The 21296-nt window shown below is 37.0% G+C and overlaps 1 protein-coding gene across 1 annotated transcript in view; it reads left to right on the top strand.

Annotated features, from left to right (window-relative positions):
• LOC108284369 (protein argonaute-3) overlaps window positions 1-21296 on the top strand; it is a 123395-nt gene that overhangs the window by 14281 nt on the left and 87818 nt on the right. Inside the window, exons 2-3 of the mRNA XM_017501077.2 lie at window positions 492-663; window positions 20679-20799. Coding sequence (XP_017356566.1) covers window positions 492-663; window positions 20679-20799 — 293 coding nt within the window. The remainder of the gene's footprint in view (window positions 1-491; window positions 664-20678; window positions 20800-21296) is intronic.

Here is a 21296-nt window from a genome sequence, read left to right as displayed (position 1 = left end):
TAAATAGAGACAGGGTCTCTGTCACCGAGGCTGGAGTGTCGTGGCACTGTCATAGCACATTATGGCCTTGAACTCCTGGGCTCAAGTGATCCTCCTACCTTGGCCTCCCAAAGCACTAGAATTAGGCATGAGCCACCATGCCCTGCCCTTCCTTCTACTTTCTTTAACTTTACTTTGCTGTTGGTCTCACACTCTTTATGTCTGAGTTGTGTTTGCTCATGCTCACCTTGGTTTGGTTTGTGTGATTGTTCTCCCTTCTCTCTGCTCTTTCCAGAACAGTTTTCCAGAGGCATATGGTTTTCTGTGTGTTTATTTTTAATGAAGAGAGGAAATCTGGGGTGACAGAAGTTGAAGTGTTAGGAATGATGTCATCTTGCAGAACGAGGCTTTAGCCATCATCAGCTGTACTTACAATTCTAACATACTCTGGTTGACAAGGCTTTAGAATACAGCTTGTAACTGTGACTTTTTTTTCCCCCCTTCCCTGGCAGGACCCGCTGGGGCCCAGCCCCTACTCATGGTGCCCAGAAGACCTGGCTATGGCACCATGGGCAAACCCATTAAACTGCTGGCTAACTGTTTTCAAGTTGAAATCCCAAAGATTGATGTCTACCTCTATGAGGTAGATATTAAACCAGACAAGTGTCCTAGGAGAGTGAACAGGTAAGAATCATGAAACTGCAAAGATCTTTTGCTATTTTTCTTTCCTTAGTAATTATTTATGTTTATCTTGTATATCTGAATAACAATGACAATATGTAACAGTTTGACCAAAAACATCTGGTAATTTGTTTTAAAATGATAGTGGGAAAAAAAAATCTGTGAAATTATTTTATTATAACATGAGCTCACATTTTCCCTGTGATAATAGAAAAGGTCCGAGTTATTTTTACATGCTCCTGAAATCAGGTTGAACATCCTAAGCACATCATCTTCCTTACTCTTAGGTAATACGTCTGTGCTTGCTTTTTTCTCCTCAGCTCCCTTACTTACCACTTTCAGAATGATCCCTTTAAGATGATGATGATGATGATGATGACGACAGCAGTGGGGGGTAGAAATGGTGGTTCCATGCTTTCTTTTCTCCTTTCCCAATTCCTGACTGTTCCTTACTATCACATAGGAATAAATAAAGATGGTATATAAAGATTTAGCCTGCTTTCAGTAAGCTTCCTCTCCCCCCCGCCATGCCATTTATATTCCTGGATGTGGTTTAGGTAATACAGGGAATATAAGAGGAATTTATGATTGGGTATATATTATGTCTATTTAGGTTTTGTTTTTAAAAACAAAGACAATAAATTGAAAAGAAAAATCAATGTGATATTCAGTTTAGCATTTTGGTTTGTATGATCCCAGCCTTTTCTTATTCAATAAATGTTTTTAAGAGCCTTCATTTAAGACATTTAAGAAAAAGAATGTTGTTTCTTTCAAGGAGATAAGACACCTAAGAAGTATGAAGGTCTTTTTCTTGGGCTTGTCATTCTAATTGTTAATATTTCTTTTATACCTGAAAGTGAATGAGCACTAAAAGACTTTGTAATAACATGTTTAAAAAAAAACAAAAAACACCTAAAGAAATGTTGCAATTAACATATAGTACAGAGTTCTTTATCAGGTCAGGAAGACTTGCAGAGTATTACAGTTGGAAGGAACTCCTTAAGAAGTTAGCTAATCTAATACCCTTTTTATTTATAGCTGAAATCCAGAAAGGTTAAGGGATTTAGTCAAGAACATGTTTCAAGTAGGAAAGGTGAAACCAGAACTCCAGAATCCTGACTTGGTAGTCATTAGGAAGTATTTTGTAAAGGAAGAAGTTAATCTACAACAATCGGTAAAATTTTGGTTAGCTGCAGTAAAAATAACATATATATAATTAAAAAAAAATTTTTTTTTTCTAAGGAAGGATAGCAGAACAAAAGTATAATGGTTGAAAAGAACCAGGTGTATTGAGTTTAAATCAGGCTTAAGGGGAAGGTTCTCTGCATTATATGTTCATTACAGCATTCCTATAGGTGTTTTTTTTTTTTTTTTAAACATATTATCAGATACTAGTTTAAGGTACCATTTGTGAATAGATAGATGACTCCTTATCTTGCTGTAGCCTCTACTTCTTTCCAAAACTTCAGATTGATACCTGAATGTTCTTAAAGTAAACAGCATAAGTTAAAAGAGTGGTGCCCTACTCTTCTGTGACCTCGTAGTACTTGGTGTGCACTTCCACTATGGCGTTTTTAGTGCATTATAGTTACATATTTTTCTTCCTTTCCCCAGTATAACCCTTTCATGAAAAGTAGTGTTCTCTGTCATCTTTGTCACCCCATGTCAGCTCAGTGATTGGCACATAATACTCAGTAAAGTGAATGAAATGCTTATAAAAGTAAAATGGGGACCAGGCACAGTGGCTCACGCCTGTAATCCCAGCACTTTGGGAGGCCAAGGCAGGCAGATCATGAGGTCAGGAGTTTGAGACCAACTTGGCCAATATAGTGAAACCCTGTCTCTACTAATAATACAAAAATTAGCCAGGCATGGTGGCACATGCCTGTAGTCCCAGCTATTCGGGAGGGTGAGGCAGAAGAATCGCTTGAACCTGGGAGACAGAGATTGCAGTGAGCCGACATCGCCCCACTGCACTCCAACCTGGACTACAGAGTGAGACTCTGTCTCAAAAAAGAAAAAAAAAAAAGTAAAATGGAATGAGTGTGATGGTGGGGGACAGGAAAGAAAACTGAATAAACTGGATATTCTAAAGGACTGTTATACCTGAACATGGATTTTTCAGTGCCCTACTCCTATCTCCTAGGATCTGTAGGTTAGTCTTAGTCTGGGTCTCCCTTCACTCTCCTTTATGTCCTTCTGTTAGCTGTCATCTACTGGGATGACTTGGGGACTTAACTAACCCATGCTGTACTTTCATAGAGATTCCCCGTTTCTTGTTTCTCAAAACTGGGTCATTAATGTGTAGATTTCAGTGAAGGATAATCCTTCTGGTAGATGTTTACATTTTAAAAAGTTATTTATTAGCTGGGCTATCCATGGGCCTGTAGTCCCACCTATTCCGAAGGCTGAGGCAGGAGGATTACTTAAGCCCAGGAGTTCAAGACTGCAGTGTGTTGTGATTGTGCCTGTGAATAGCCACTGGACTCCAGCCTGGGCAACATAGTGAGACCACATATCTAAAAAACAAATAAATAAAAATAAAAAGGCATTAGTTAATCTAAGTAAAGACTTGGGGCTTGAGGGATGTCAATTCGTTTTTTTAGTAGGCCAGATGAGCTACAAGGAAGTGATGTGGTAGCAAAAACATTAAGTAAAAAGAACAGAATTGTTTATTACTTATTCTTTCTCCTGCCTAACATTTTTGTTTCATTATTTTCATTGCGGGGGTGGGTCAGAGAATTTACATATTATATATGTGTATATAAAGTTATATAGCATAGAATTCATATGTACATGCTCAGTGTATTAAGTTTGTGAGAAAAATATATGTCATGAATTAGCATGGTACATTCTGGTTTTAACTTACGAGTCTTTTGACATCCTTACTTACATTTCATCTTTAGTTTGCTTTATCTCACATTTTTTTGCCAGTACCAATAATTTAGATTTGTAATATAAATGTTTCCAAGTGGAAAGTTTTTAAATTTTTTCTCATGTAAAATTTTAATCATTTTTATCATGTTTTTGAGTTTTGATAGGAACTATAGGATTTGTTTGGGATTCTAAAAATGGCATAAATCAGCTTTATACTTTGTTAATAATGCTTTGATTTGATGTCAACATCTGCAAACCTTATCCCATTTTCTTCAACTGACTTGCAGTTGTCTTCAGTTTTTACAGTATTACTGCATGAATAGTCAGTTAAAACTTGGTGGCCTTCTGAAATTGGTGTGGTGGCTCAGTTCCTACACTTCAGCAACTGGAATTCTAGGTGTTAGAAGGAACTAGATAGAACTTAACAATTCCTTTTCAATGTTAGCAAAACAGTTAAAGGACAAAATGTAGTGGTTCCATTATGTCTAATTTAACTTATCCAAAATATTAAAACAAAACAAATTGTTTTATTTCTTTTTTAAAAAGCCAGGGTCTCAATCTGTCTCCCAGGCTCTGGAGTGCAGTGGCACAGTCTTACCACACTACAATTCTCAACCTCCTGGACTCAAGTGATCCTTCTACCTCAGCCTCCCGAGTAGCTGAGACTACAGGTATCACCATGCTGAGATCATTTTTGCCCAGGCTGGTTTTGAACTCCTGAGCTCAAGTGATCCTCCCACCTCGGCCTCCCAAAGTCCTAGGATTACAGGCATGAGCCACCGTGACCAGCCTTATTTAGTTTCTTATTAAAGATTTATATTGTTGCCTTCTAGAAAGTCATGGTGATTCTTCTCTAAGTGACTTACATTTTTTAATACTTAAATTAACATTCATGAGGTTTTTCTTGTTCATGTGCCACAAGAACAAATATTAGGCACTAAGGCATTAATCATAATAGTAGAAAGATGTATTATAGCCAAATAACTTCCACTTTAGTTGCAGTCTTCTCAGACGCAATATCCAGGAAATGCTAGTGAATCATTTTGTGGGTCAACCTTTCTACAAATGTATTCTTTAGATTTTCTGTCCATTGCTTTTTTTGTCCTTTCCTCACCCCCTTTTGTATTGGGGGGGTGGGATGGGAAAGGAGAGTCTTTTCGTCCTTTTTTCCCCTATTAAATGATTTTGATTGAAAGTAAACTATTGGTAAATGAGTATGTAAAGTATATTTCAAATGTTACTAGTTTCTAATAAGTTAATGGTCTGAGCAACTAAAAACCAAATATTTTTAGGAACATTATGACCCAGCATATAAATTCTGTAACTTAAGATTTTATGTTGGTTTGTCCGACCTCTAAATACACCTTGAATAGTGTATGCATTTATTCAAAACCATTAAATAATGGAATACATGTTAAAAATGATATATACAACATGATTATAACTGCAATATCTATTTTAAAACATGAATAACAATTTGAAGAAATCTTAAAATAGCAGTAGATTGTGGTTGCATTTTTTGGCTCAGTTTTCTTTTACAAATTAAACATTTTTACTGCTGTTACTGTTAATATTCTATGATGATTAATATCATGCCAAATATTTCTGCATATTTCTTATGAATATAGTGTAATACTGATGATTGAGTTTTGTTTTATTTTATTTTATTTATTTATTTATTTATTTTGAAACAGGGTCTCACTCTGTCACCCAGGCTGAAGTGCAGTGGCACGATCATAGTTCACTGCAGCCTTGACCTACCCGGGCTCAAGCAATTCTCCTACCTCAGCTTCCCGGTTAGCTGAGACCAGGTACACACCTGGCTAATTTTTCTACTTTTTATAGAGACAGAGTTTTGCCATGTTGCCCAGGCTGGTCTCGAACTCATAGGCTCAAGAGGTCGCCCACCTTGGCCAGAAAGATGGTGCTTTTTTTGTCCTTTCCTAACCCGCATCATCTTACTGCACCCAGAAGGATGATTGAATTTTAGAAAGAAAAAAAGTAAATCTATATTGATCCAATTTTGGCTTTTTTAATGGAAATCTCAGAGCAGCAATGTGTTTAAAGAAACTCCTTTTCTGCTGTTAGGAATGTCATTGGTATAGTGTTATATAGTTGGATAGTATGCCAAGAGGGGGCATATTTCTTTTTAAATAACTTGATGGATATATAATTTACATGCCATAATTCTCCCATTTTAAAATGTACAACTGAGTGGTTTTTAGTATGTTCCCAGAGAGGATATACAGCCATCACGTCAATCTAAATTTAGAACATTTTCATCCTCTCAAAAAGAAACCCCATGCTCATTAGCAGTCACTGCCCATTACTCCCTCTCCACAGTCCTTGCCAGCCACTAATCTACTTTCTTTCTCTGTAGATTTGCCTGTTCTGGGTATTTCTTTCTTTTTTTTTCTTTTTCTTTGAGACAGAGTCTTGCTTTGTTGCCCAGGCTAGAGTTCAGTGGTGCAATCTCAGCTCACTGCAACCTCCACCTCCTGGGTTCAAACAGTTCTCCTCCCTCAGCCTCCTGAGTAGCTGGGACTACAGGCGCCTGCTGTCATGCCCAGCTAATTTTTGCATTTTTAGTAGAGGTGGAATTTCACCATGTTAGCCTGCTGGTCTTGAATTCCTGAGCTCAAATGATCCACCCACCTTGGCCTCCCAAAGTGCTGGGATTACAGTTGTGAGCCACTGCATCCGGCTGAATATTTCTTATAAATGGAATCATATACTGTGTGGCCTTTTGTGACTGGCCTCTTTTTCCATAATGATTTAAAGGTTCATTCATGTTGTAGCTTATATCAGTATAGTAAGGCACTGCATAATGTTTCAGTCAGTTACAGACCACGTATATGTTGGTGGTCCCATAAGATTATAATGATAATATTTTTACTATACTTTTTAACATTTAGATACACAAATACTTACCATTGTGTTACAGTTGCGTACGGTGTTCAGTATAGTAATGTGCTGTACAGGTTTGTAGCCCAGGAGTAATAAGCCATACCATATAGCTTAGATATGTAGTAGGCTCTATATCTAGCAATGTTTAAGTATATTCTGTGATCACACAACAAAATGATGATGCAGTTCCCAGAACATATCCCCATCATTAAGTGATGCATAACTTTACTTTATTCCTTTTTATTGGTGAATAATATTCCATTGTGTGGATATAGTACATTTTGTTTATCCATCATTTGATGGACATTTGGGTTGTTGCCATTTTTGGCTACTATGAATAATGCTGCTATAAACATTCGTGTACAGGATTTTGTGTGAACATACATTTTCATTTCTCTTGGATATTTACCTACGAGTGAAATCATAATAACTCTATGTTTAACCTTTTGAGAAACTGCCAGACTCTTTTCCAAAGTGGTTGCACCAGCCGGACGTGGTGACTCACGCCTGTAATCTCAACACGTTGGGAGGCTGAGGCAGAAGGATCACTTGAGCCCAGGAATTTGACACCAGCCTGAGCAACATAGTGAGACACCATTTCTATTAAAAAGGAAAAAAAAGAAACAGAAGACAAAATGTCTGCACCATTTTACATTCCCACTAACAGTGTATGAAGATAAGTTTTCCCACATTCTCACCAATATTTGTTATTATTTGTCTTCTTAAAAATTATAGCCATCCTAGTGGATGTGCAGTTATATCTCGTTGTTTTGATATGCGCTTTCCTGATGACTGATGTTGAGCATCTTTTTATATACTTATTGGCCATTTGTATATTTTCTTTGGAGAAATGTATATTTACGTCCTTTGCTAATTTTTTTTTTTTTTTTTTGAGACAGAGTTTTACTCTATCGCCCAGGCTGGAGTTCAGTGGCATGATCTCAGCTCACTGCAACTTCTGCCTCCCAGGTTCAAATGATTCTCCTGCCTCAGCCTCCCAAGTAGCAGAGACTACAGGTGTGCATCACCATGCGCAGCTAAATTTTGTAGTTTTTAGTAGAGGTGGGGTTTCACTATGTTGGCCAGTCTGGTCTCAAGCTCCTGACCTCAGGTGATTTACCAGCCTTGGTCTCCCAAAGTGCTGGGATTACAGGCATTAGCCACTGTGCTCCGCTGCCCATTTTTAAATGGGTTTATTTGTCGTTTTGTTATTGAGTTATAAAAATTCAATATCTGCCAGGCGCGGTGGCTCAAGCCTGTAATCCCAGCACTTTGGGAGGCCGAGGCGGGTGGATCACGAGGTCAAGAGATCGAGACCATCCTGGTCAACATGGTGAAACCCCGTCTCTACTAAAAAAAATACAAAAAATTAGCTGGGCATGGTGGTGCGTGCCTGTAATCCCAGCTACTCAGGAGGCTGAGGCAGGAGAATTGCCTGAGCCCAGGAGGCGGAGGTTGCGGTGAGCCAAGATTGCGCCATTGCACTCCAGCCTGGGTAACAAGAGCGAAACTCTGTCTCAAAAAAAAAAAAAAAAAACTTCAATATCTATTCTAGATAAATGTCCCTTATTGGATATGTGATTTCCACAATTTTTGTTTATATATGTTGCATCTTCACTGTCTTGATGGTGTCCTTTGAAGCACAAACTTTTTAAATTTTGATGATGTCTAACATTGTTTCTTTTGTCACTGTGGTTTTGTTGTCATATCTGTAGAAGGATATACTTCTGATTAAAATGATTTAGATGACATACTTCAGAAAACACTACCAGTAAAAACCAAATGGTGTAGTTTTGAGTGTTTATTGATCTTGGGGAAACTATTATACAAAATATGTCAGCTAATAAACAAGTTTTATTTTCCTTCCTAATCACTCAGAAGATAGGAAAACTGACAGATGGTAATTATTTCACATCTCAGAATTCTTTTAGAGTGGCATCTAAATACAATACTCAGTAGAAATTAGCCTTTGGACAACTATTCCTATATTTGAAATTTGAAGATACTTTCATAAATTAACATATGTTTACACACCAGGGACTAGTACATAGGTATTGCCAACATCTATCTGTTTGTGTAGATATAAATTATTATAGCTGTATAGTGTTCTGTTGTATATGTACCTTGTATATGTATGTTGTATATGTACCTTGATTTGTTTAACCTGTTCCAGTTTTTTCCTTAGGTTAACTTAAACCTGTTTAAATCATTTATCTGAACTTATCATATGGTTATACAGAGATACTGTGCTATTGGTATTAGATTTGCAGGATATATGGAAACTTGAAGATCACTTTTGGATCTTCTATATGTTTTCATTAGCTATTTAATTCACTTTACTCCTGTTTTGTGTCAGGCACTGTGCTAGGTTCTAGCAACAACAAGATAGATAAAACATGATCTCTTTAAATATTTTTAATTCTGTACAGGGTGACAAATTCTATGAGATGTACATTATGTACTGTGATGAAAGAGTAATGATTCCTGCCTTTGGGTAAGGAGGAGAATGTGGTATATCACATGGTATTTGAGCAAAATAGTTATGTCATAAAAAGTACAGTAAAAATTTGATATAATCTTATGAGATCACCATCATATATGTGGTCTGTAATTGACTGAAAAGTTATGCAGCACCTTCCTGAACTGATACATGCTACAACATGAAGTTGTCCAATGGACAAAGAGAAAAAATAATCCATATAGAGCGCATGAGCAAAGGTATGACATGTTTGTATAATAGAAACAGGCCGTTATAAATAGAGTAGCTAGAGATGAGTCTGAAAAGTTAGCTGGGGAGTAGATTATGAAGACTCTTAAATCCATGCTAAGGCTTGTGAATTCAGAAATAGTAGAGAGCTAATGGAAGCTTTTAAACAAATGAAGAACATCTATATGTAAAACCATGCTTAATGACAGTGTGGAGAATGAGAGATGAGAAAGACTTGAGTCCTGGAGAATATTTGGAAGGCTGTTGTAGTAGTCTAGGTCAGTGGTCTTCAGACCATTGATCACACATCCCTATTAATGAAAATTTGTTTGACAGTGTACTAAAAAAAAATATAGATATAAATGCACACACATTTCAAACTGTTTTAATATGTAACTGTAGAAAAATTTAAGAAAGAAAACTTTGAAATGAACTATTTAAAAATATATTTAAATAACTTGAACTTTTCAGATTAATAGTACAAAAAACTCTGACTGAATATGTGTCTCACACACTTGAACTACAAAAAGTTGCAGCATGCTGAAAATTAATGAATGAGGTCCACTGTTAACTCTTTTTTTAAAAAAAAATGAGACAGTCTCACTCTGTCGCCCAGGTTGGAGTGCAGTGGCATGAACATGGCTCACTGCAGCCTCCTGGGCTCAAGCAATCCTCCCACTTCAGCCTCCATAGTAGCTGGGGCTACAGGCACACATCACCGTGCCCGGCTAATTTTTGTATTTTTTGTAGAAACAGAATTTTGCCATGCTGCCTAGGCTGGTCTTGAACTCTGAGTCTCAAGTGATCCGCCCACCTTGGCTTTCCAAAGTGTTGGAATTACAGGTGTGAGCCACTGTGTCTGGCCTTATGTGTTGCAGAACTCCCATTACTCTCCTAGGATTCCTGGTGTGCCATGTGTGGCACCTGACCATCTAACATGGAATAAATGAAGGCACCAGTGTCAATCCATATTCATGAATATTAGTAAATATTAATTCCTACTTGTTAGATGAAAATCATAAATACGTTTAATTTTTTCTCATACTTCAGCATAACCCTTGGCACCTCTGGTATGTATTTTCCTGGATTATAGGTAATGTATTCAAAGACAAAGTGGCAGTAGTGACAATGGAGGGCATAGATGGAAGATTTAGAAAAATAATGGACAATTTAGGTGTGTAAGGAAAGGATAGAGATAAGAATGGCTTCATAGTTCCTAGCTTGTGCAGTGGTAATGTTTTTAATAGAAATACAGATTCTGAAGGGATCTGTAGTATATACTATTTTGAATATTTGGAGGTTGAATTGCATAAGAAACATCAAAATGCACAAGTTCAATGGTTATTGGAAATAAGTGTCTAGAGCTCAGGAGATAAGTCAAAATGGAGATTGTAATTAGTCATCATGTAGGTGATAGTTAAAAACTGAGGAGGTATGTAAAGATAAAAGAACTGAGACTAGATCTCTGAGATACTATTATTTCAGGTTTGCCAGTGAAGACACACACAGATCAGAAAGGTAGGAGAACCAAGACAAAGTAGAAGCTGTTTCAGACAAGGCAAGGTAAGGATCATGATATTCTTTTTTCTTTTCTTTTCTTTTTTTTTTCTTTTGGAGACAGAGTCTTGCTTTGTCTCCCTGGCTGGAGTACAGCAGCGCAATCCCTGCTCACTGTAACCACTACCCTCTGGGGTCAAGCGATTCTCCTGCTTCAGCCTCCCAAGTAGCTGGGACTACAGGCCCACGCCGTCAAGGCTGGCTGTATTTTTGGTAGAGACAGGGTTTCACCGTGATGCCCAGGCTAGTCTCAAATTCCTAAGCTCAGGCAATCTGCCCACCTTGGCCTCCCAAAGTGCTAGGATTACAGGCTTGAGCCACCACACCAGGCCTTAAGGATCATGATTTTCAAGGAACAAAGTTTGATAGCAGTGGCAAATGCTAAACAAAGCCAGGAGTGTAAAGACTGAAAATGCGCCGTCATACATGGCAGTCATGTCGGTGACCCAGCCTGGAGCAGTCGCTTACACCTGTAATCCCAGCCCTTGGGAGGCCGAGGTGGGCAGATCACTTGAAGCCAGGAGTTTGAGACCAGCCTGGCCAACATGGTGAAACCCATTTCTACTAAAAATGCAAAAATTAGCCCGGTGTGGTGGTACACGCCTGTAACCTCAGCTTGGATTACTTGGGAGGCTGAGAGAATTGCTTGAATCCAGAAGGTGAAGTTTGCAGTGAGCTGAGATCATACCACTGCACTCCAGCCTCGGCAACAGAGCGAGACTCTCTCAAAAAAAAAGGAAAAGGAAAAAAAAGAAGTCAGTGGCCTGAAGAAGTCTTCTGAAAGAGAGTTGTTAGTGTCAGCCAGATTGAGTTATTTTTTTTTTCCGCAGTCTAAAATAATTTGTCAATTATTCATGAATACTAGAAATGTTTACTGCATTGGTGTGTTATATATGATTATAACAGCTTTCACCCATGTGAAACTTCCAATCTAATAGAAAAAAAGAATTCACATATGAAATGACTACAAAGATAGTCTGTAGTAAAATGCTCTGTATGAGCCAGGCGTGGTGGCTCATGCCTGTGATCCCAGCACTTTGCGAGGCTGAGGCAGGCAGATCACTTGAGGTCAGGAGTTCGAGACCAGCCTGGCCAACATGGTGAAATCCTGTCTCTACTAAAAATGCAAAAATTTTCTGGGCATGGTGGTGCGTGCTTGTAACCCCAGCTACTTGGGAGGCTGAGGCCTGAGGATCTCTTGAACCTGGGAGGTGAAGGTTGCAGTGAGTCGAGATTACACCACTGCACTCCAGCCTGGGCAGCAGAGTGAGACTGTCTCAAAAAAAGAAAAATGCTCAGTTTGGATTTTATATTATAAAATATTAAAATTTTGGCCAAGTGCAGTGGCACATGTGAGTCCTGTAATTCTAGCATTTTGGGAGGCCAAGGCAGGAGGATTGCTTGATGCCAGGATTTCGAGGCCAGCTTGGGCAACATAGGGAGACCCCTTCTGTATGAAAAATTTAAAAATTAGCCAGGTATAATGGGTGTTACACCTGTAGTCCTAGCTACTCAGGAGGCTGAGCTGGGAGGAGTGCTCACTACAGGAGTTGGAGGCTGCAGTGAGCCATGATTGCACCACTGCACTCCATCCTCTGGGTGACAGAGCACAATCTGTATCTTAAAAAACAACAACAAAAAAAAGAGTATTAAAAATCTGATCTACCCAGCACTTTGGGAGGCCAAGGTGGGCAGATCACTTGAACTCAGAAGTTCAAAACCAGCCTGGGCAACATGATGAAACCCCATCTCTGCAAGAAATACAAAAATTAGCTGGGCATGGTGGCACACTCCTGTAGTCCCAGCTACTCAGGAGGTTGAGACAGGAGGTTGGCCTGAGCCCAGGAGGCAGAGGTTTCAGTGAGCCAAGATTGCACCACTGTACTCCAGCCTGGACGTCAGAGCCAGACCTTGTCTCGAAAAAAAAAAAAAAAGAGAAAGAAAAAAGATCTAAAATATAATCCTTTTCTTCTTTATTTGCACACCTTACATTTTATCTTGTTGCAAAAGTATTTATTGCCTACCTTCTCTGCTAGTAACCACAGTTATGAAGGTAAGTTCGAGATTAGAAAGACATAAAGAGAAACTGCCAGCTGTTTTAGTTGTGTTTTATAAACCTCTGGATGATTTTGGCATCTTGTTATACCTTAGCAATCTTCTTTCTGTCTATACTGTAGTCGTAGATAATGTGAATGGACTTTGCGGAAACTATTCTTTCATGTTGTCTTCTGTAGACTAGAATAGTATTTTTCATTCTGCCTTTTGGGAGCAGAGAATTAAGAGGTACCTAATAAAGTGAGATGAAGGTAGATCTCTATGAGCTTATAGTATATAGCTCACAGGAAAATAATTTGCTCTCCTCTTCTTTACATTAAAGTTTCACTCTCCTACCATTTTTCTGCTGTATGAATCAGGAACTTACTCATACAGTTCTGTAAATTTCAGAAGTTAATGAAATTACTATTGAATTTTACCTTGTAGTCTGTGCACCAAAGCATGATGGAGTCAAAAGAGTTGGTATCAGAATGTAGGAAACAGTAATTGAGATAAGAGTGGTAGGATAGGCTGTACCCCTTTAAAAGATCTAATGTACTCAGGTAGATTTCATTTTTTGAATAATTGCCAGTTATTCTTAAGGATTCTTAAATTCTAGCTGAGGTTCTAAAAAATGCATCACAGTGTAATTATGCAAGAAAGGAAGCCACTAAAGATTGGTTAGACTTTCTTATCTGTGTTTATTCAGATTTTATTTCCCAAGCACTGTTTTAGAAGTTAAAATATTTTATGTATTTTTATTAGTGTAGGTTTGCTTATAGTAAACTAAGAACTGGTTTAACAATATGCATTTAAATATTTTGCCAAAAGTACTATATTTGAACAAAAGATTCCACTCCTAACCCTGTTGATAAAAGACTGGTGTTATAAAATATAGAGGAAACTCAGTTATCAGTTTATGTTAATTACCAGCATTATTCCTTTTTTGTGTTAATATACTATATTTGATGCTAAAGCATTGTAGTGTATTCTTTTGTTATTTGGAAGACTTCAGTATAATTCTTGAAGTATATTTGTGAGATAATTATGCTTAAATTTAAATATAAAAATACACACTTGCTTTAATCTCCAAATTACTTTCACTAATATCCCATTTGATTCCTGAGACTATTATCTCATTTTTATTGATAAAGAAACTAAAGTTGGAGAGGTTAAATAACTTTCTTAACAATTTAGTGACAGAATGGGACTAAAAACTCATGCCTGTTTATTTCAGTACTTAGGATATCATATATTTTAGAGGTTTGGTTGATAGTTTTCCAATTCCAAGTTTCAGCATAATACAGTAGCACCTTTGCTACTATAGCTGACTAGATGGCTTAGGAAGCCAGATAAATTACTATTATAAAGAGTTTTTTTCTCTAGTTCCACATGCTTACCTGTTAAAGATTCTAATAAACTACCCTTTTCCATAATAACCTTTGAGATAAGAAATGAGAATTTGATGTCCCTAGATTTGTCATTTTGTTAGCTTGCATACTAAAATCTGCTGGATACCCATATTCCCAGCTACTCAGAAGGCTGAGGCAGGAGGATCACTTGAGCTCGGGAGTTCTGGGTTACAGGGAGCTATGATTGCATTATTCGAGCCTGGGCAACAGAGCAAGACCTGGTCTCAAAAAAAAATTTTTTTTTTGCTAAAATTCTAAATACATGAATTTGGCCAGGCACAGGGGCTCACATCTGTAATGTCAGCACTGTGGGAGGCTGAGATAGGAGGATTGCTTGAGCCCAAGAGTTTGAGACCAGCCTGAGCTGGTGAGACCCTGTCTCTTAAAAAAAAAATTCTAAATATGTGAATTAATTACATCATATTAGTGTGCAGTTAAGAAACATAATAATAACTCTTGGTCCTCATGAAAGATGATTCTTTTTGTAGCATAGGTTTTGTCAGTTATGACTGTTGAGTGGAAAAATTGACCAGTGTACTATAGAATTCTACTACTATTTCCTTAAGGCTCTGAACTGAATTGTCAAATGTAAGTGTAATTATTCATAAGAGTAATATCTAATGCCATGATACAATTTACTGTGAGAAAATTTACAATGTTTTATTTTTTGGTATTTTTTAAATTAAATTTTACTGTAAGAGGGTATCACGGATTTTTCGCTTTAATCTTAAATTTATATCTTCCCTGAGAATTGGTCATATACCTGCTCTTTGAACAGTTCTAGCAAAGATGAACTCAGGTACTTTATAAGGTAGTGTAATCCACTTTTGAATAACTCTGGTGGTTAGAAAATTGTGGAAGTTTTGTTTCAAAATCTGACTCTGTCTTATGTTCCAACTATTTTTCCTACTTCTTTCTTCCCACATACAATGGACTTTCTACTCAGTTTTTCACATGACAATCTATCAAAATAGCCAAAGACATATTCTTTAATTTTTTTGAGTCTTTCTTATTCCAGACCAAAAGTCCTTGATTTGATTTATTTTTACTCACATTACGTGAGTTTCTATTAGGATTGCCTTCTTCTTGTTATATTTGAATTTTTAGGGGTAGGGTCTTATATTTTTCACAAATTGAACAGAGTACTCCAAAATATGAAATGATCTATGGTAATATGTGGTGGGATAGTTACCTGCCTTATTAAGTGGGTTATCTAAATATATGCAACCTCAGTTGCATATATTTAATATATGCAACCTTAAGTACTTCAACGTATGCAACTTCTGTTTTTTATTTTTGAGGAAGCCATATCATACTATTAGCCCATCTGGGGCTGGTAGTCATTTAGAGCCTTTTCCCACAGCAATAGTGGGTAAATTGAGATCCTCTAATTTGTTCTTGTTACCGTTGAACTGTTCCGACATATGTATTTAGCTATTACAGTTGCCATTCTTATGTTTCTTCTTCATTTTGTTCATTGTTGTAGTTGTTAGTAACTTTTTAACACACTAATTTTATGTTTTTAACATGCTAGTCATGTCTTCCAAGTATGTGTTGTTGGAGGTTTCTTAAGTAACAGATATTTACTGATTACTTACTATATGTAGGGTACTAGATATGTTTCCTTTTCATATGGTATTGATAGTTTTCTAAGGTGGAAAGTTATTCCAGTGTTCAAGTATACTTAGAAAAAGTAGAGGAACTTACCCTGCCCCTTAATAAACACTCTGGTAATAGTGGAAACATATGGTACTGGCACAAGAACAGTCAAACAGACCACTGGGACAGTATAGAGAACTCTGATTGATTTATATATGAGAAGTAAATGAGATAAAAATGCCATTACATTGTAGGGACATGGATGAACCTGGAAACCATCATTCTCAGCAAACTGACACAAGAGCTGAAAATCAAACACTGCATGTTCTCACTCTTAGGTGGGTGTTGAACAATGAGAACACATGGACACAGGGAGGGGAGCACTACACACTGGGGTCTGTTGGGGGGAAACGGGGGAGGGACGGGGGGAGGGGAGTTGGGGAGAGATCGCATGGGGAGAAGTGCTAGATGTGGGTGATGGGGAGGAAGGCAGCAGATCACACTGCCACATGTGTGCCTGTGCAACAGTCTTGCATGTTCTTCACATGTACCCCAAAACCTAAAATGCAATAAAATTAAAAAAAAAAAACAAAAAGCCATTACAAGTTGATTAGTTAAGTATAAACTGTTTAGTAGGTGATAAGAGGAAACCTATTCACTAGATGGAGATAAATAAAATTGGGTCCTAGCTGTTTTAAAAGAAGAACCAAAATAATGTAGACAAAACTATAAAATTAATAAAACATAATTTATCTTTGTGACTTAGTATTAGAAAAGTATTAATACCTCAAAAGCTTGAAGTCATAAGGTGAAATTTAATTTGATAATGTTCTCAAATTCATTAGTAATAAGAGAAATCTAAATTAAAAAGTGCTTTTAGTTTATACCAGTTAGGCTGACAAAAGTTAGAAAGCAAAGCTGGATAATGCCACATATTGGCTGGACGTAGGGAAATAGGAGTCTCAAGGAGTGCAGATTAGTGTAGCCATTCTTGAGAGCAATTTGGCAGTTCATCATTTACCTGATAAAATTCACTTTGATCTAACAGTCTGTTTCTGGGTCTGTAAGTAGAGATTAATTCTCACACAGGTTCATAAAGGGACATGTACGGTGATACCATTTCAGCATTGTTTTTGGTGTCTGGCAATTAAAGATGTGAATCTGCAGTGCTGGGGGAGTGGATAGAAAACATGTAGAGTGCTTTGCATCAATCAGAAACAATGATCCAAGTCACTGAAATTGCATACAACCATTTTTTTTTTAACAGATAAATCTTTTAAAAATATACCACAGCAACATGAATAGGTTTTAAAAAATCTAACACAGAATGTAAAGGTAGGAATATATATAAACAGAAAAATGTTAATCAAACAAATTAGAAGAATAACTTCTTGGGAAGGGGAATGGGGATAGGAAATGGAGATGGAAAGTTATGAGTCAACCAGTTAGAAGAGCGGTATTATACAGATGATGATAACATATTATGAACTGAGGAGTATGATTAAATTTATTGTACCCAAGGAATAAAAGTGGGGCTTGGAAACTTATTTAGCAGTGAATGTAAATTGGGTTGGAGTTTAAAAAAAAAAAAAACAAAAAAAAAAACGTAAGAACATAAAAAAGAAACTTAAAATAATCCAGGTACAATGACATGAGGTTTTTCTTTAGGAATGTGGTAATTGGGAATGGAAAACAAAGGATTGGTATAAGAAATACTGCAAAGACATGGAGTCAGTAACCAGCTGAGTAAAGAGATGAGCCAAGTTTTGAATCTGGGTAACTAGGGAGATAGAGATACTATCAATTAAACAGGAGTAACAAACAGAAGATAACCACATTTAACTCTGATGAGATGTGTTGAATTCAGTTCTAGATGAAGTCCATTGGAAGTTCCAGCATTTCATTGAGGTAGATTTTTCACTGTTAGAACATTTATTGAGGATATACTATACGTGTGTGTGTGTGTGTGTGTATCCAGGATATATATATATATACACATGTATGTTTCTATATTTTTGCTAAAACTGTAGTGAAACGTGGTATATGTATATATGTGTGTGTGTGTATATATATATATATATATATATATCTCCTGCTTTGATATATAAGTATACATTTATATATAAACGTATATATATTTTTTAATTTTTATTTTAAGTTCAGAGTTACATGTACAGGTTTGTTATATAGGTAAACTTGTGTCATAGGGGTTCGTTGTACTACTTATTTTGTCACCCAGGCATTAAGCCTAATACCCATTAATTATTTTTCCTGATACTCTCCCTCCTCCCACCCTCTACCCTATGGTAGACCCCAGTGTCTATAGTTTTCCACTCTGTATCCATGTGTTCTCATCATTTAGCTCCCACTTACTAAGTGAGAACATACAGTATTTGGGTTTCTATTCCTGCATTAGCTTGCTAAGGATAACAGCCTCTAGCTCCATACATGTTCTGCAGAGGACATGATCTTGTTCTTTTTTATGGCTACATAGTATTCCATGGTGTATATGTACCACATTTTCTTTATCCGGTGTACCATTGATGGGCATTTAGGTTAATTCTGTGTCTTTGCTATTGTGAGTAGTGCTGCAGTGAATATATGCATGCATGTGTCTTTATGACAGAACAATTTATATTCCTTTGGATATATATGCAGTAATGGGATTGCTAGGTTAAATGGTAGTTCTGTTTTTAGGTCTTTGAGGAATTGCCACACTGCTTTCTACATGGTTGAACTAATTTACACTCTCACAACAGTGTATAAACATTCCATTTTCTCTGCCACCTTGCCAATGTCTTGTTATTTTTTGACTTTTTTTTTTTTTTGAGATGGAGTTTTGCTCTGTCATCCATGCTGGAGGGCAGTGGGGCGATCTTGGCTCACTGCAACCTCCCCCTCCTAGGTTCAAGCAATTCTCCTGCCTCAGACTCCTGAATAGCTGAGATTACAGGTGCCTGCCACCACGCCCAGCAATTTTTTGTTTATTTAGTAGAAATGGGGTTTCATCATGTTTACCAGGCTGGTCCTGAACTCCTGACCTCAGGTGATCTACCCACCTCAGCCTCCCAAAATGCTGGGATTATAGGCGTGAGCCACCACACCTGGCCTATTTTTTGACTTTTTAATAGTAGCCATTCTGACTGATGTGACATGGTATCTCATTGTGGTTTTGATTTGTATTTCTCTAATGATCAGTAATGTAGAGCATTTTTTTCATGTGCTTGTTGGCTGCATGTATGTCTTCTTTTGAAAAGTGTCTGTTCATGTCCTTTGCCCACTTCTTAATGAGGTTGGTTTTTTCTTGTAAATTTGTTTATGTTAAAGCAGGATATTTTTTATTCCTAAGATGTTTTGGCCCTACTATTTCAATCTCCTCCATTTTGATCCTTAGAGTGATGTGACTGGGTTGCCCAGAATTAGTAAGTTTGAAATTATATCAGTTTACTGTTGAGTAAAAACAAAAATGACAAAATGGTTAAAACATCCCAAAGAATTAGATCTGTAAAATTTCACCTAAGAAACCAGATTTAGGTTGGATGCAGTGGCTCATGGCTGTAATCCCAGCGCTTTAGGAGGCCAAGGCAGGCAGATCACCAGGCCAGGAGTTTGAAACCAGCCTGGTCAACATGGTGAAACCCCATCTGTACTAAAAATACAAAAAGCAGCTGGGCATGGTGGTGCACACCTGTAAGCCCAGCTCCTCAGCGCCTGAGGCAGGAGAATTGCTTGGACCTGGGAGGTGGAGGTTGCAGTGAGCCAAGATCACACCTCTGCACTCCATCCTGGGTAACAGAGCAAGACTCTGTCTCAGAAAAAAATAGAAATCAGATTTAGTATAAAATGGCAGAAAATCATCAAAATTTATTCTGAACTGAAAAATGAATAGGTGAATCAAAATTTTGTTGTAAAATTTACTCTAGAAGAGACTTGATATTGTTTTCAGTAGTTTCAGTAAAACAAAATTGAAAAAGGAGGGGGAAAAAAAAAAAAGAAACTTTGTGCCAAGTAGAAAATTGCTTTGGGTATCAAGTCATCTTGATTTTTCTATTGTTCCAGAAAATGCTGGGTTCCTGCCCCACTTGACTGAGGTAGACTTGAATCTTTTAAATTAGTTTTAGATTATACCAATACTATGTGAATATATTCTCATTGTAATGTATTTAGATTTTATAAATAAAAGTGACCCTGTGACCCTGTCACTTCCTTCTCCAGAGGTAATCACTATTTGGAATATATCCTTTCAGACATCTTTTCTCTGCTTTTACAAATGTGCGTACAAAAAATAAATACTGATTTGTGAAAATCTGGTATTCCCTGTATAGTATGTAATTTTTAAATGTATAAGTCTCGAATATCTTTCTACGTCAGTCACATTGGATCAAATGTTTGCTGGATAAAAATGGAGGTTTTATAATATCCTTACTGGCTAGGTACTGTAAGGATGGGAGGAGAAAGGAATACAGTTATGTTTGCTGCTCTCAAGAGACTCACAGAAGAATTAAAATATATAATCATTATAATAGACAGTGTTCTAATAGAGATATGTACTAGGTGCTGTGTTGGTACAGAGGAAAGAGTATCTACTCTTTGAGAAAGAGGTGACTATGTTAGGGAGTGTTTAGAGATGGCGAAAGAGATTTTGAATCAGTTTCTAAGAATATTTTGCAGGTCAAATGTGTCTTGGAATGATTGAGTAATTTGCTCACTTCATTCTTCTCTGTCTTGTGAACTGCATGCCACCTTTGGCCAATAATCAATCTTTTTGGTATCTTAAGCTGTGGTTCTAAAAGCAAAATCTTTATCATATATGAATGTCTTTAAGAATTTTGACAGCTTTAAACAGTGCCAGAAATTACTTCAGTTAATATTTTTACATTTCATCTTGCAGAGGATTATGTGAATTTATTGTTTTCCTTCTTTAGGGAGGTGGTTGACTCAATGGTTCAGCATTTTAAAGTAACTATATTTGGAGACCGTAGACCAGTTTATGATGGAAAAAGAAGTCTTTACACCGCCAACCCACTTCCTGTGGCAACTACAGGGGTAAGATATGCATTCCTGTATTAGAAAGGTATATTTTTAAGTGTCTTCTTTTACACACATTTATTACCATTTTTATTATAATCCATATATATGTATTTATCACTGATTGTTTTTAACTTTTTATTTTGAAATAATTTCAAACTTACAGCAGAGTTGCAGGAATCATACAGAAAATTTTCATATACCCTTTACTTAGATTCATTGAGGTTCTGAATGTTTCCACATTTGTTTTTTTTTTCTTTCTCTCTTGTACATACATGCTTATTTTTTCATGAACCATTCACAAGTAGGTTGCATACACCATGCCCCTTATTTATTTATTTATTTAAGACAGGATCCCACTTTGTCACCTAGCTGGAGTGCAGTGGTGTGATCTTGGCTCACTGCAACCTCCGCCTCCCAGGTTCAGGTGATTCTTGTGCCTTAGCCACTTGATTAGCTGAAATTACAAGCACACAATACCATTCCTGGCTTTTTTTTTTTTTTTTTTTTTTTTT

Source organism: Cebus imitator, unplaced genomic scaffold, assembly GCF_001604975.1.
Source record: "Cebus imitator isolate Cc_AM_T3 unplaced genomic scaffold, Cebus_imitator-1.0 Scaffold277, whole genome shotgun sequence".
Classification (NCBI taxonomy): Eukaryota; Metazoa; Chordata; class Mammalia; order Primates; family Cebidae; genus Cebus; species Cebus imitator.
Note: the sequence above shows the minus strand (reverse complement) of the source record. Positions and strands in the feature narration are given on the sequence as shown.